The sequence below is a fragment of the Saccostrea echinata genome, unplaced genomic scaffold (genome assembly GCF_033153115.1).
Source record: "Saccostrea echinata isolate AGI-Se365-2 ecotype Australia unplaced genomic scaffold, CSIRO_AGI_Sech_v1 ptg000025l, whole genome shotgun sequence".
Lineage (NCBI taxonomy): Eukaryota > Metazoa > Mollusca > Bivalvia > Ostreida > Ostreidae > Saccostrea > Saccostrea echinata.
Genome location: NW_026889774.1, coordinates 26614146 through 26631574, shown reverse-complemented (window position 1 = coordinate 26631574; position 17429 = coordinate 26614146). Strand labels below are relative to the sequence as shown.

General features: G+C 36.2%; 1 protein-coding gene across 1 annotated transcript; it reads left to right on the top strand.

The window, feature by feature from the left end:
• Positions 1 to 867: 867 nt before the first annotated feature.
• Positions 868 to 17426, top strand: LOC133193004 (SCO-spondin-like). The gene is made up of 28 exons (XM_061329006.1): positions 868 to 937; positions 1230 to 1400; positions 1647 to 1835; positions 2110 to 2280; positions 3196 to 3366; positions 3995 to 4165; positions 4705 to 4722; positions 4901 to 6171; positions 6353 to 6452; positions 6726 to 6776; positions 7112 to 7300; positions 7715 to 7885; positions 8206 to 8376; positions 8579 to 8749; positions 9467 to 9637; positions 11225 to 11395; positions 11552 to 11722; positions 11856 to 12026; positions 12201 to 12371; positions 12674 to 12844; positions 12956 to 13126; positions 13406 to 13576; positions 13852 to 14022; positions 14203 to 14373; positions 15752 to 15922; positions 16485 to 16655; positions 16895 to 17065; positions 17236 to 17426. The coding sequence occupies exons 1-28, from the start codon at positions 868 to 870 to the stop codon at positions 17424 to 17426; spliced, it is 5499 nt and encodes a 1832-aa protein (XP_061184990.1).
• The last annotated feature ends 3 nt before the right edge of the window (positions 17427 to 17429 follow it).

Here is a 17429-nt window from a genome sequence, read left to right as displayed (position 1 = left end):
TCATACAGGCTTGCAATTTGAAATTAACGATTTTTTAAAAAACCCTCAAAAGTCTTCAAATAAACAGAGCTCTAAGAACTAAATTAAGCCAGGGATTGGTCATTTTTGGACTCTAAAAAAATTTAAGTAAAGGGAACACAAAGGGCATTATTAAAATAAGAATGGTTCTGTTGACACGACATTTAAGAGTCTCAATTTATTACAGACTTTAAATTCTGTTTCTTTTTATATCGTCTGAAATGTTTTGAATTAGAATTGGTTAAGAATATGAGAAATCATTGTCTGTGAAAGGTAGTGTTGTGAAAAACGAAATCCAATAATATTATGTACAATTTATTTTAAACAATGTTTGTTGAAAACAAGAAGAGTTCTCTATTGAGCATTAAAAAAAACAGTTTTATCATAAATCATAATGATATTTCTAACAAGTTAAATGGTATTTTATTTCACACCAAAGCGTTTTCTTCAAAGGTTTCCGTAAGTTGATGTACCACACAAAAAATATCACAATAAACACGCCGACAAAAAGGGGTAATGATTCATCGTGTCTGTTTTTCGAAGATTTTCCTTATGTTTAGAGCTCGATGAAGCATTATATAACTTGGGCACATTTAGTACTTATTTGTTGCATCTAAACTCGCAAAGTTGTGAGAAAACTTTGGTACTGTAGCGATTTAGGAAATAAACATTTTAACCTGATTTGCACCACATTTGTCTTCTTAAATTACGACTCCGTCATCTTTGTTATTAAAGTGACACGGGTGAATGGTAAATGGTCGTCATGGGGATCCTGGTCTTCCTGCAGCAAGCCATGCGGAACCGGTAAACAAACTCGGAAACGCTCATGTACAAACCCGGCACCGAAGAATGGGGGCTCAAGTTGCAGTGGTTCCTCTAGCCAGAGCCGATATTGCAACACCAAGAGCTGCGTCGGTAGGTATTATAATGATCCAGCATTTCCGAAGAAGGACGGGTCTCTGGTTAATGCGTACACTTATTAAGCGCCAAATATAAAATCATATCACAATTACTCCCATTTTCTTACTTTTTTCCTTCACTCTTTTGATATCAACTCTGCAAGGGATTGGTCAAGGAACGATATATAGATTTACAGAACTTAGATTTTCTTCTCTGAAACCTTAAATACATCCTTGTCTTTTTTACGTTTACGTGCACTTATAGGAAACATTGTGATTGTTCATTATCTATATGGCATTGCTTTTTTTTAGTTAATGGTGCCTGGTCATCTTGGGGATCTTGGTCAAAATGTAGCAAGTCATGCGGAACAGGGAAGCAAACTAGGTCAAGGTCATGTACCAATCCTAAACCTAGTAATGGCGGGAAATCCTGTAGCGGTTTGTCCGTGGACGGACGTTACTGTAACACAAAGACATGCCCAGGTTAGAAAAATCATAATTAAGCACAATAAATCATATACATTGTAATTCATACACTATTTGAAAAGTATCTTATAAAATTTGAGAATTTACAATTAAGAATGAGCATATAGTTTTTGTACTTAATTTGCATTTCAATCACGTTTACAGATTTGTGTTTTAAAGGAAGTCTTCGAAAATCAAGAGATTAGAAAATAAAGCTATACAGTTCTTTCTCTTAAATCTTCCCAAACATTTTCTGCTTTATAGTAAATGGTAAATGGACATCGTGGTCATCATGGTCGAGTTGCTCTGTGTCATGTAAAACAAGCTATTTAAGCATCGGAGTCAGGACAAGAAAAAGAAGTTGTACAAATCCTGCACCCAAATATGGAGGCAAATCCTGTTCAGGGAGCTCCAAAATAACCTCCACCTGTATCCCTTCCAAGTTCTGTGCAGGTGCGTGATCAATCTACAACTATTATTATAATCATTATGATTCTTCGACATAAACATCAACATCATCATCATCATTATTATCACCATCATCATTATTATCATCATCATCATTGTCACTAGCACCACCATCGTGATCATCACCATTATAAGAAAAAACACTATAGACAGAATATAACTCAATAAGGTTTATAAAATTATTAAAGTTTTGTAAACATATTCCTCAACATCAGCTTTCCTTTTGACAAAAGAAAAGAATTACTGATATTGGTTTCAGTTAATGGAGGATGGAGCAGCTGGAGCTCCTACAGCGCATGCTCAGTGACCTGTGGTTACGGAAAGATGACGAGGCGTAGATACTGTAACAATCCCAAGCCTGCTAATGGTGGCAAAGACTGTGTGGGAAGCTCCGGGTTCACTGTTGTCTGCAAAAATGTGAACTGTCCAGGTAAGAAAATATCTAATGGATTATTGTATCAATTGTTCAGTTAGGAAAATTATTACTTAGACGACAGAACAAAAATGTAATTCTGTTGAGACAGATTGTAAAACTCACCGTCTCTTTATTTTTACGTGGCTTCTGCAGTGTAAGTAGCATGTCAACAATATTAAACCAGATTTTTTTCTTGACGATCGACCTAAATTAATAATGGCAAATAAAACTGACCTAATATAGCAGTAACAATGTGACTTGATGTAACAGTGACAACTTAACCTGACATAACCATGGAAACTTGTTTTGACGTAACATTTGCAACTTGACTCGAAGTAATAGTGCATGACGGGCTAAACCTGACGTAAAACTGGCAACTTGACCTATTGTAGAAGTGGCAACCTGCCATGATTTAATAATAATGACTGGATGAAACAGTAAACTTGACCTGAAATAACGGAGACAACTTGACCTGATATAACAGTGGCAACTTGACCTGATATATAACAGTGACATTTTGACCTGACATAATAGTGAATACTTGACCTGATATAACAGTGGCAACTTGACCTGATATATAACAGTGACATCTTGATCTGATATGATAGTGAATACTTAACCTGATATAACAGTGACAACTTGACCTGATTTAAACAATGGTAACTTGACCTGATGTTGCAGTGATAATTTGTAGGAGAAATTTCATCAAAGAGTTTAATAAGTTATCATTTAGCACATCAATGTATTTCCACACATCCAATAATGCTAGCACATACGATAATTTGAGAGAAATGCCTAAAATCTAATGACATTAAAATGTGCTTATGATATAAGATACAATATTCATGTACATGAATATGGATTATATTCGAAAATCATAAATTTTCTTTAATATTTAGTGTGTTCTATTTATTTTGTTTCGTTTTTCAGTAAATGGTGGTTTTAGTGCATGGTCTGCTTGGACTCCATGTTCTAAGAAATGCGGGGGTGGATCTCGTACCCGTGGTAGGCTGTGTAACAACCCGGCCCCAAAAGACGGTGGTAAAAAATGTGTGGGGTCCTACTTGCAAACTCAAACTTGCAATTCCCAAGGCTGCATCGGTAAGTTAAAACAAAGTGAAGATAAAAAAAATAGCAAACAATAAAATGAAACAAACGATCACATCCCAAGAAATAAAGTAAGAGAAGCACTTTACCTTGTAAAGGAAGGAAGGAAAACAGTCTTTAAATGAAAGAAATGGATACAGGGAACCTTCACTATAGTGCAGCCCAATCTACATTCTCGTGTATTCATGATTTATAAGTTATCTATAGTATAAATTCAAATGCTATGCAAACTGCCCTAAAATTTAAACTGTATGTGAGCATGGCCCATTGTGTATAATACTATATAATTATGTAGTACTTAGTGGGAAAGAATGACTCCATTACAAAAAATTTAGTTGCTTTGATAGAGTTTAATGTATGCATATCTTTACTACATAATGTAGTTAGTACATCTTAGAAATGATAACTAAAATTTACACATGTGTATACTATATATACAAACATAAACACAGAAACACCTGACATACATATACATGTTCATACCATTCAAACATGTATTTACACATATGAATATTAAGGCTACCTTAAAGTTTTCATTGTATTAAATTCAATCGTTTATAAAATTTAGTTTTTAGAGACATTATTTATGTTCTTTACAAGGATAGTTGCTATTTTCTTGCAGTAAACGGTGCCTGGTCTTCATGGGGATCTTGGGCATCTTGTAGCAAAACGTGCGGAACTGGAAAACAATCTAGGTCAAGGTCATGTACCAACCCTAAACCCAGTAATGGTGGGAAAACGTGTAGCGGTTTGTCCGTGGACGGGCGTTATTGTAACACCAAGGCATGCCCAGGTTTGTAAAAAAAAAGTCATTGTTATTATTTTGTATATTATATTAACTTAAATTCTTATGTAGAACTTGATTTAGCTATTAAACAAAGCATATACAATTTCAAATATAAAGCAATATAAAACACAACAATGTTTCACAAAATGTAAATTGCTTGGACGCTATGCTATTAATGTCTTGATGAAATAAAAAAAGTTTTTAAAACTTTCGATTATAAAGAAGAAATTGCTGAAATTTTCTATCGATAAGGAGGTCGTGATTTGCAGCTACTATTAATTAGGTACATGCATTTTTTTCAGTTCCTATAAAAACGCCAAAGAGTTTAGGTAATACTATTGTCTTTTTTTTCTTTTTGCACAAATGTAACATTTTGTTTTCCTGAATGACTGTTCATAAAACGTACAATGCAAACGAATAGATCTACTTATATCCATAAAATACTATAACAGATATTTTTTATAAATTCTCACTTTCACTGCTTTTATATTTCTGACATGCATGTTAAAACGTTTAAATAACCAATATGTATCTATTGTTTTCAGTGACAGTGCCACTGCAAGGTAAGGAATGAAGGCAATTGATTGAATTTATCACTGAATGCTTTTTCAACATTGACACTACTCCTAAAGAGAGATGTTTCATTTAGAATTAAGTCATATTCTTTGATATAATGTAATATCACAAAGAATTGATTTAATGTCTTAAAGAAGCATTCAATTATATTGTCTTCTTATTCAGGAGCTCCCGACAACAGAGGTACGGAATTTATCATTGGCTTTATGCAAAACATCAACCTCAACATGAAAGTAGAGCTTTTTATAACCACAAGCTCCAGTAAAAAGGTCAGCGTTAGTGTCCAGTCCCCCAAATCTACAAAGCCCTACATCCGGTCAAGCTTCACCATCTCTAAGGGTCAAGTCAAACAACTCTTCCTTGACCAGAAAATCAGAATGGACGGTTCAGCTAAGGGAACCAAAGGTATTCTAATCCGAGCTACGGATGAGGTCGTCGTTTATGGAATCAATAAGGAACTGTACTCCTGTGACGGATTTGTCGCCCTTCCCACTGACGTCATTTCAAATGACTACTACCTAGTTTCCTGGTACCCATCTACCTACCAATCACAACTTCTGGTGGTCGGAGCACATGACGGAACTTCAGTGAGTGTGAACTTCGGCAGCAGTCTCGGGTCGAAATATGTATCCTATGGTGGCAAAAAATATTATAAGGGAAACACTGTCTCAGAGAAACTAGATAAATATAGCACGTGGCAGCTCACGACCGCAAAAGGTGATTTCACCGGTACACGGGTGGTGGCAAACAAACCGGTGGCCGTGTTCTCAGGAAACCGTAAAACAAACATCGGTACCGGTACATCTTCCGACCATCTGGTGGAACAGATGATACCGGTCAATACTTGGGGTAAGGAGTTTGCCACAGTACCTATTCCCAAACGAACCGTCGGAGACTACTTCAAATTCATCGGAAGTGAGAGCGGAACAACAGTCACCATTTCCGGTGGATACAAGTCGTCTTTCACTCTTACAGCTGGTCAGGTGGTTCAGAAAAAGATTCCATCCACCGCGTATTGTTTTGTCAAGTCGACGAAGCCCATCATGGTAGTCCAGTTCGTCCAGTCACAGCAGAAATCATCAGAGCTGTCTGACCCCGCCATGATGATTATCCCTCCCATCGAACAATATGGCGCTGATTACACTTTCGCTACACCAAAATACTCGCTCGGTTCTTATAATAACTACTTCATGTTCATTGCCAAGAGCTCAGAGGTCAAAGGACTTCGTTTGGATGGAAAAGCCTTCCCATCATCTACAAAGTATAATAAAATCGCGGGCACGGATCTAGTGGGAGGTTATGTGCCTGTTTCTCAGGGATCACATACGGTTATGCACACGTCCCCCATCTCCATTTTTGGAGGGTACCTATACGGACAGGCTAGATACGAGACCTATGGATTTAGTACTGGGATGAGAATGGGAAAAGTTAACGCTGTACGTTTTCTTCTTCATTGAAATAAAATTTATGATTAATTTTCTTCCTTTGATTATCTGTAACTAAAAATCATAAAATGTAAATTCTAATAGTAAGGTACGATAGGAGAAAAAAGTTTATAAAATTTTCTATTAGTTAGAAACATACACCAATGAAAATAAACAATTTTTCTTTGTATAGCCATGCACGCCCACCAAATCTGTAGACGGTGATGGTATTGATAACGATTGTGACGGCAAGATAGACGAGGAAATCTGTACAACAGAAAACAAAAATAAAGGTCAGAGGTCAATTTATCAATCCTGGACCAAATATATCATGTAGAAAAAGACTAATATAATCTGTAAAACAGAAAACAAAAACAAAGGTTAGAGGTCGATTAATCAATCCTGGCCCAATTATATCATATAGGAAAAGTTCAAGTACCGTCTTCGTACTAATAGTGATTTTTTGAAAAGCAATTTGTCATATAAAAATAGCCATTAAAATTTAATGCCAATGGTTGTTCTACATATGTCATAGAGGAAGCTTTATTTACGTCTTCTGTTTATAGATGACGATCGTGACGGAAAAGTAAATGAAGATTGTGCCAAACCACTGCCAAGTATGTCATCATTGAAAAAAGTTCATTTTAATTTGGGAGCCTCCTTTATACTCACATTTCAGCATTTATATAATATCATATTTAGATACTTTAGAATAAAATGATAAAAAGCACAGTTTTAGAATATCAGTGATGCATGTACAGGTAATCATACCTTATTATTTCAAATCTGACTGATTTTCGTCGTTATGCTAATGGATAACGTCTACTCAAAATCTATTTGTATGCAATTTGCATCCAAATTTTTTATGACTCCAGTTCTGTGCATAAATAAAAAGATTAACGACGCCCATAAAGTGCTTCATACAATGTATAAGGAATTTCCTGAATTGTAGTTAATGGTAATTGGGCTGCTTGGTCGTCGTGGTCGAGCTGTTCTGTGGCATGTAAGACAAGTTCTTCTAGCAAAGGAACCAGAACTCGAACAAGAACTTGTTCAAATCCCGCACCAAAATATGGCGGAACATCCTGTTCCGGAAGCTCTAAATCAACTTCTACATGCTATCCTACAAAATACTGTGCTGGTGAGTATACACACATTGCCACCTCCATCACTCGACAAAAATCATCACAGCAAATATACCAGCACACCCCACAAAAACTAGTAACATCTTTACAACAACCAGTTTTCCACTTATGATGCTAATGCAAATACTGATATCATAGCAACAAAACCATGTCATCCTAATTTTAAGGTCTTATCATTCCTTAAAACATGATCCTAATAATAATTCATCAGTGCAACAATGCTACAAAATTAATGTAGCCAATATTATCAGCATTATCAAAAATAAAATAAATATGTATCGTATTCAAAATCATCGAAGAACAATATTTTATGTCTTAGTATATCAGAAACTGCTTTCATAAGACCATTTATATAGGATTTTTTATAATGAAATTTGATATCATCTATACTTACACTGTATCATTTACAGTTAATGGAGGATGGAGCAAGTGGAGCTCTTACAGCGCATGCTCAGTGACCTGTGGTTATGGTAAGATGACAAGGCGACGATACTGTAACAACCCCGCCCCAACAAACGGCGGGAAAGACTGTGATGGTAGCTCAGGGTTCACTGTCGTCTGCAAAAATGTCAACTGCCCAGGTATGATGATATTTACATGTAGTGGTACCTTATAACAACAAGTTTGACCATCATTTTGAGTTTAAAAAAAAGGGATGATCGTTTCAAGAAACTCAGCTGGAGATCTTTTTTCTTTCTTGCATAAATATAGCAAAATCAGGAAAACAGAAGGTTAAACATATATTGAACTATGCATTTACTTGTAATTGTTTTACTTAGAACATCTTGATGTAAAATACTTATACTTCTTACAGTAGATAGATTTTATAATTTTACAAATTATCCATAAATTTTACAATAATAACATAAAACTGACACATTTAATACTTTTAATTTTTTAGTTGATGGTGGCTTCAGCAAGTGGTCGTCTTGGTCTCCCTGTTCCAAGAATTGTGGTGGAGGAACTCGTGCTAGAGGCAGGTTGTGTAACAATCCGGTTCCAAAAGACGGTGGCAAGAAATGTGTTGGATCCTACACACAAACTCAGACTTGCAATTCCCAAGGCTGTGCTGGTAATTAAACAATTAGAATTAAACTTTCAAGGGAAAAAAATCATGCTTTCATGATCATTTTTTTCGATATCTTGTAATGAACTTTGTTGTATTTGTTTGTTTTGTTTTTTTTTGCGTTCTTTACCCCTCTCTTTCTTTTTTGTTGAAGAATATGAGACATGTAGGTGACAGTAATTGTATAAATACGATTTGTAATTTACAGTAAACGGTAACTGGGGCAAGTGGGGTGCATGGACATCGTGCTCAAATCCCTGTGGCACCGGCAAACAAACCCGCAAACGGTTGTGTAACAACCCCGCCGCAAAGAACGGAGGAAAGGACTGCGTAGGAGTAGACACAGACGGGAGATACTGTAACACACAGGCCTGTCCAGGTATTCCTTTGATACATCAATTTTTTGAAGGTGTTTTCCTGTCCAAAACTAATCTAGAATAATTTCCTCAAAAATTAAATCTAAACTCTACAGATTTACAGTCATGCATATTTAATTCTGTTCATTCTTAAAATACAAAGGTGAAACATAGTGGTAACGGCGAAAATCAACCGTCGAAAGTCAAAAGTATAATTTTATAGTAAAAATTTTCAACATCTCTTATTCATAAGAGAAAAAAAACAATATGCAAGACACGACAAAGACACTTCAATACAAATCACATATGCATATTTTTGCTACCGTATAAGTGGAAGTTTTAGCGAGACGCAAATTTAACGATTCGTCCTTAAAATTGGTATTTTATTTTTAGCGAGAAGTAATTTTAGCAATTTAAAAATGCTCACTTAAGAAGCTATTACAAATAAAACTTAATTAATTTTTAGCGATATCCAATTTTAGCGATCTCATCACCCCCGCCAATAATGCCAAAATTAAATCCTCGCTAAATATTCTGCTTATACGGTAGTTTATATTTAAACTACAGTTGTATTTAATGACTGATAAATTCATAAAACTGAAAGTTTTCCATAAGATTTTTAAGATGTGGTTTTTTCCCATAAGATTTTTTTTTTCTAAAAGTTTGGAATTTTAGAGGAAAATAGATTGAAGTATAGTAATACAATGATTCCTTGGGAAATTAAATTTTCATTTAAACAGTACATGGAAACTGGGGAACATGGGGTAAATGGACAAAATGCTCCAAGGAATGCGGAACAGGCAAGCAGACAAGAGCAAGGACGTGTTCCAATCCGGCGCCTAAACATGGCGGGAAAGACTGCGCTGGATTGGATCTTGACGGTCGCTACTGCAACACACAGAAATGTGCCGGTAAATGACAACCCTTAAAATGCCCTGCTTAAATACAAACCAGGAAAGCATCGCTTACTTACAATCTAGAAAACTCCCTTTTTGCCTATAATCAAGAAATACCCCGATGGATACACAGATGGATGTAAATCTAACACTATACCTAAATATTCCAGCTATTTACTTAACCACAAATTCTGCCTGGTAACATATATTTAGCGGTAAAATACAGCCCAGAAACGTCACGGTAAAACATACTAGTAACCAAGAAGACTTTTTCCCCCAAAATTTCCTAGTAAGTTATAAACTCAGAAATGTCCCGGTTACTTATAACCCAGAAATGTCCCGGTTACTTGTATACCCAGAAATGTCCCAGATACATACACCCAAAACTTCCTGGTAATTTATATACCCAGAAAAGGCCCGGTATATTGTATACAAGGAATGTGCTAATACTCAGAAATGTCCCGGTTACATTGTTTTATATGCAAAATTGTCCCGCTAACTTACATACACTAATAAATATCCCGGAGTGTTAAATACAAAGAATTGTTCCGGTTTCTTATCTACCCAGAAATGTCCCTGTAACTTTTATCCTAGAGATGTCCCTGTGACTTTTATTCTAGAAATGTTCCATTAAATTGCTCATTTATTACCTCCTTATTTATATACTTGTACAGGAATGACTCGATACCTTGTAAACCCTGAAATATCCCGGTAATTTATATACTGAGATATATCCTATTAACTTGTATACCCAGAAATACCCTGGTAAAGTATACACCCAGTAATGCTCCATTAGCTTACATACATAAATCCAGAAATGCCCCAATTTGTTTTATCTTCATAAATGTTCCGAAAGAAATGTCCGGTAATTAATATAATTGGAAATCTCCCGATTACTTCTATACCGAGAAATGTCCCGGTTTCATATACTTGTATTCAGAAATGTTCTGGTTGCTTACTGTAAAACTACTTGTTGAGGTGGTTATAATATTTTAGCGCCTTTCTCCCTGGTTCATCTTCGCTAATTCATGTACAAGCTAATATACATGATTAAAACTAATGCATGATTTTAAAAACTCAGTTGCGCTGATTTATGATTACGCTATTCAATTAAGGAGGAAGATTGCGCTAAATTTTGAATGCGATAATTTATATGTACGTTTACAGTATATACCAAAAATATCCAAGTAACCTATGTACCCAGAAATACCTTGTTTGCATATATTAATCCAGAAATACATGAGTTCTGGTAACTTTCATACCCACACAGACACATTGACATATCAAAACAGAGAATCCCTTAAAAATAACACCTTGAAATGCCCTAGTAGCATTTCCCGGTCATTATCAATGTAAGGACTTTGTTCTCATGTTCAATAAGTTATATTCTCTTAATTCAGAGAACTCTAGGTATTTGTACATGTACTCGCATGCGAAAATATCGGTACACAGGATAGATTTTCGAGCCTTCTTCATGGTTTCTGCAGATTAAACAAATCTATGATTGGTTAATATTGTATTGACCAACTGTTTTGTTTGAATAGTTTTACCTCAAATTTGATCATCGGGAAACACTGCTCTTAAACATATCATCATTTATAGTGGATGGAGGCTGGACTGACTGGACACCTTACAGTGGCTGCTCAGTGACCTGTGGTTTCGGAAAGATGACCAAGCGCAGATCTTGTACCAACCCAGCTCCTGCTCATGGCGGCAAAGACTGTGTAGGCAGCTCAGGGTACACCATAACCTGTAAAAATATCAATTGTCCGGGTAAGTAGTTCAGACAGTGCGAGAGAAATAACTTCAAATAAAATTAATTTGCTACTGAATGCTGCATTAATTTATTATTTCAATACCCTATAAGTTATTATCTGATAAGATATATCGGTCTGCAAGACGTGGATATCATGTGTTGAACTGTTTCAGTCGACGGTGGTTTCAGTAAGTGGAGTTTTTGGACGCCATGTTCTGCCTCTTGTGGTGGTGGATCACGAGCCAGAGGAAGACTCTGTAACAGCCCCAAGCCGCAATACAACGGGAAGAATTGTACCGGAGATTACATCCAGCGAGACAAATGTAACGCACAGGAATGTCCAAGTTAGTTTCCTTAATTCCACTAGTTTTTACATTAAAACATTACAGCTGTTAACCAATTTTTGTTTTGTATTTTGATTCAATTCCAATCATTCTCCATGTTCTGACCGTTCTTTGACAATTTGATATATCCTAGTTGATGGAGATTATTCTGACTGGAGTAAATGGGACACTTGTTCAGTAACATGCGGTGGAGGAACCAAACAGAGAACACGCACCTGCACCAACCCTGCCCCTAAATTTGGCGGGAAGGACTGCACGGCAGCTGCCTCACAGACTACAACCTGTAACAAACAGGAATGTCCCAGTAAGAACCATCGCAGAAGATATAACAAAAAATAAGATTTACCTCTGTTACAGAATCTGGTATTCCTCTGCCTTTGTGCGATACATGTCAGACCAATTTGGAGAATGTTTTCTACAATATAAATGAATTTTCTTGTTGTTTAGCAAAAATGCATGTTGATATATTTTCAAATAGTTGATGGCAAATTCGGCGATTGGTCGGATTGGGGAACTTGTACAGTCACATGTGGAGGAGGTGAACAGAAACGCAGCCGAAAATGTACAAATCCAGCGCCTCAGTTCGGCGGAAAACCATGTACAGGGGAGACAACCGAGGCTAGAGACTGCAATACACTAAACTGTCCAAGTACGCTTAATTATTCATACATATACAAAGTTTTGATAATTATTTACACAAAATATATACCTTTGAAAAGAGAGTCACAAGCAGGGCACATTATTGGGCACATCCTTGCTTAACAAAAAATTTCCCTAATCACAATCAGAAAAATGAACATTCTGTGCTTACAATAGATTTATTTTGCTGCAAAGATAATTGGTGAAAATATTGTTTATTTCTATGGGTTTTGAACTCTTTTGAATGATTATCTTTTGTAAATAACATAGGGAAAAGTAAAGAAATTTGAAAAGTAAAGTATTGCATTTCAGTTGATGGGGGTATGACTGAATGGACCCAGTTTGACACCTGTTCTGTTACCTGTGGTGGTGGATCACAGAGTAGAACTCGCTCCTGTACCAAACCCACCCCTCAGTTTGGTGGTAAAGACTGTTCTGGTGACCTGAACCATGCCCAGGATTGTAATGACCACCCCTGCCCAAGTAAGGAAAACACTGTATTTCTGTATATTTGTATTTTACACCTGTGGTAAGATCTTTAATGTATTTCCGTGCATTACAAAAGAGAGGATATAATACTTTATTGATGATCAGTTGACGGTGGCTACACTGCTTGGACTGACTGGGAGAAATGCTCTCTTACCTGTGGTGGTGGACTGCAGAAGCGAACTCGTACATGTACTAACCCCGCCCCTCAACATGGTGGGGCTTCCTGTTCCGGCGCAGATTCTGAGATTCAAGACTGCAACACACAAAATTGTCCAAGTAAATGAAAATACTTTGAAAGTTATTTCAAACATCATGACGTATAATGTAATATATGTAATTTAATTTGTTTACAAAAACTCGGAAGAGATACATAAGTAAAAAAAACTATAGAAGTGTAATGGTATTGACTTAAAAATTAAAACCAAACAAAAAAATTTGTTAAAACATAGAAATGTCTTACCTTTAACAATCTAAAATGGTTCCATAAAATGTATATACTTCAGAGTTTTAAATAGACCTTCGGAATATGTAATAATAAATATTGACCTGTTTTAGTTGACGGAGGCCTTACAGATTGGGGAAAATGGGGCACCTGCAGCGTGTCCTGTGGTGGCGGATCTCAGGAAAGAACACGCACGTGTACAAACCCCGAGCCTCGATATGGTGGCGCAGATTGTACCGGGGACCTGAAGGAAAGCCAGGATTGCAATACTCAGAACTGTCCAAGTATGCAATTTTGTTTGGAATTTATTCTTGGTTATATTTGTTTGATCCAGAGATTTAAGTCTATTTATGTTGTTTACTTAAAAGATATAAAATTATGGGAAAATAAACAAATTAAAACTATTTTTTAACGTAATAATTGACATTCTTCTTTCAAAGGTGTATATTCTTATTTCCAATTATTATCTTGTTCGATTTTTTTTTCCTGTATCTATAATTTTAATTTGCAAAAGAAAGAACGTTTTCAGAAATGCTAATAAACTGATTGTGTCTTTTAGTTGACGGCGGGTACAGCGTTTGGAGTAAATGGGACACGTGTTCAGTAACATGCGGAGGTGGATCCCAAAGTCGATCACGTACCTGCACAAACCCCGCCCCACAATATGGCGGAAAGTCTTGTAGTGGGGACCCAAAACAAAATAGAGATTGCAACACCCAAGAATGTCCCAGTAAATATCTATTTTATTCAAATTTATTTCATAAAAATATTCTTTCGTGCTTCAGGGATGATCTATATGATTATATAATTATCATTTTCTCTCATTTTTACAAAAATCCTGAAAATGTTTGTGTAACTGTCAATTTTTCCTTAAACCAGCGAGTAATATTGAACGTGATCCTCTTTTCAGTTGATGGCGGTTACTCTAAGTGGGCAGACTGGACCCCATGTTCTCAAACATGCGGGGGTGGATCACAAGAGCGTGAAAGGACATGTACTAACCCTGCTCCCCAATATGGTGGGAAGGCTTGTAGCGGAGTAGCTGATGAAATTCAGGATTGTAACACTCACAAATGCCCAAGTATGTATATAATGCTTTGTATTTTACTTCACATAGAATTCATGTACAGTATTATTTTTGAATATGTAATCTATTGCAAGTTGTGATTATGGTAAATGTTATAATTCAACTTTAACCATGGAAAAGCAGGGTAACATAATATGCGAAATTTTTTTGACTGAGTGGACGAAAATTATGATAATTGGTCAGAGGGATATCTTGGCTACAGTGCACTAAAATCGGTGTTCCAAATTACTCAACCGTGAAATGTATGACGTCAGCTAGGAAAAGTAATAAAAAGCCAAAAGCACGTGCATATTAATGATGTCAGATTTTATAGAACTTCTTGATGCACTGGAGTTATACACATAATTTTTTTTAGTATTTACAGTCGATATGAATTTCTTGTAATCATGGTACGGCTGATGGAAGTCCCATGGGGTCTAGTAATTGAATTGCCTATGTGAAGAAAAAGGCAACAACACGTTGCTGTGCCGTTTGTTATTAATTTTCCGCCATAGAACAATTTATACGTTGTCAAAGAGGAACAGAAATGGTTTCCAACCAACCGTGACGGTGACGTTGGAGCGTAACAACGTCATATGAAAATAAGGTTTTTCATCCTGCCACCTGTATAATCGCCACGGTATTACCACTGAAACAGATTCTAATACTGTAAGCAATCATAAGCATTACATTCACTCTAAAACTGATAGAAATCCATTGTTCTTTTTTAGTCCCTGAGCTCGTCAACCTTACGTCGGCGATACTCTCACTCGCGCACGTGTGCGTCGTAAGCCTAATTATTCAGCATGTTCACCCCCAGGAAAATGTTGTCAGAGTTTGTCAAGACTTTCTCATAAATATTCACATTTACCAAATCAACTGGCATCCGTAAATTCTATCTTTTTTTCCAATTGAAAATCTGTGAGACTAACTGGATGCTAGGGTTTGAAGACGTCAGTAAGACTTGACCAACAAGGGGCTGCCCTGTCGGAAGGGTTGAATAAGTATCCCTATGTAAAAGATAAACGCTCTTATGAACTTCATGCACAGGAAAATCAAGGTTTTAATAGACACGCGAGGGAAATATTGCGAATTTTAATTTTAATTTTTGGGGGGTACCGTCATATGAAATTCAATAACTTATGAATTATCAGTCAAAATCAAATGAGATTTTGGTATCTTGTTTATTAAAGATGAGTTTAAATGATAGATAACAATACTGAAAAATACCTTTGAAAAAAATAGCATTAATTCACTTCGAAAGTTTGCCCTGCGTTTCTTTTTCCTTTCAGTATATGTGCATTATATGAAATAACAAAATCTTTTGTAACCAGCTACAGATAACAACTTAATTATATACATAAAATATATTTTGATTGCTGTTTCGTTTCAGTTGATGGAGGATACACTAAATGGTCAGACTGGGAGCCTTGCTCAGTCAGCTGTGGAGGTGGTTCTCAGAGCAGGACAAGATCATGTTCCAAGCCCAGTCCCCAGTACGGCGGGGCCCCTTGTGTTGGTGACAACAAAGAGTCACAACACTGTAACACACAATTCTGTCCAAGTACGTGCACACTATTTAAAAAAAGGATAAAGAGCTGTTCAAATATTGATTTTAAAAAATGTAATGTTGGCAGTGCTTTTCAAAAAGATGATGAAACACATTAAACCTTGTTTTATGTGGTTGATTTTTTTGACTTATTCCTGTTCGCTTCTTAGGGAGCATATGTGGTTGACAACAGTATAAATTTTCTACAAATTCTGAATATTTGATATAGTTTGAAGAGACAGATTCTTTTTTTAAACTTTGATACATATATGTATATTACAACTACTACCAAAATGCATGTGACATGCGTATAAGGTAGTGTTAATTGAGTTTCAGAGACCACCTTTACAAAAATGTTCAGGGTAATATAAATAATTTAGAGAAGATCTTGGTGGAACAAATTACAATTTCCTTGATTAAGTGTTTAAATCAAAAATAATTATATGAGAAGCATATGATTCGACAGTATCTTTTAATTCTTTATTTCACATTAAGTTGTTTGGCTGTACATTGAAAATTCTCTGATAAATATAGCATTATTCCAAACAGGTAACACAAAATTTGAATTTACTTCCAGTTGATGGAGGTTACACTGATTGGTCTAAATGGGACACGTGTTCTGTGACATGTGGTGGAGGCACACAGAAGCGAACTCGTTCTTGCACCAACCCAGCCCCACAATACGGCGGCGCAGCTTGTTCCGGTGACAACGAGGAAAATCAGGACTGCAACACTCAAGCTTGTCCAAGTACGAAAAACCATGAATAGTAATTCAATGTATTATCGTTATAACATTGTTAAAGCCAAAGTTCACATTATTCTTTTTTTTTCATTGTGTAAATGAAAGACATCTGTCATGGAGAATTCTCTCTTATTTATTTCCTTCAGTTTACTGTCTTAGATATTGACAATATTTCGACAATCACATTGCATTTTAACTCATAACACCGTTAAACACAAATATAAAATAGTTAACGTCTACCATAGTTGATGGAGGTTTCACTGATTGGTCAGCCTGGGACACGTGCTCTGTCACTTGTGGCGGAGGAAGTCAAGGTAGAACTAGAACTTGCACTAATCCGGCTCCACAATATGGCGGCGCTGACTGTTCCGGTGACAGAAAGGAATCTCAGGCATGCAATGAACAGAACTGCCCAAGTACGGATACAGTCTTGTTGATTTTTAACCCTTTTCAAAGTTCTCATAGTCCTTTAAAAAAAAGCTAAAGAGCAGCAATCTAGCAATTTTTAGGAAATAATTTCATTATGCATTCAGCATTAAAGTTTGTAACAATGAGTATCAGTAAATGTTCCATTTTACAACTCCAGTTGATGGTGGTCACACTGATTGGTCGGCTTGGGACACGTGTTCTGTCACATGTGGTGGAGGAAGTCAGGGTCGAACAAGAACGTGCACAAACCCGGCACCAGAATATGGCGGAGCAGATTGTACGGGACCTTCTTCTCAGACAGATGACTGCAACACCCATCACTGTCCAAGTACGCTCAGTTCTTTATGAAGA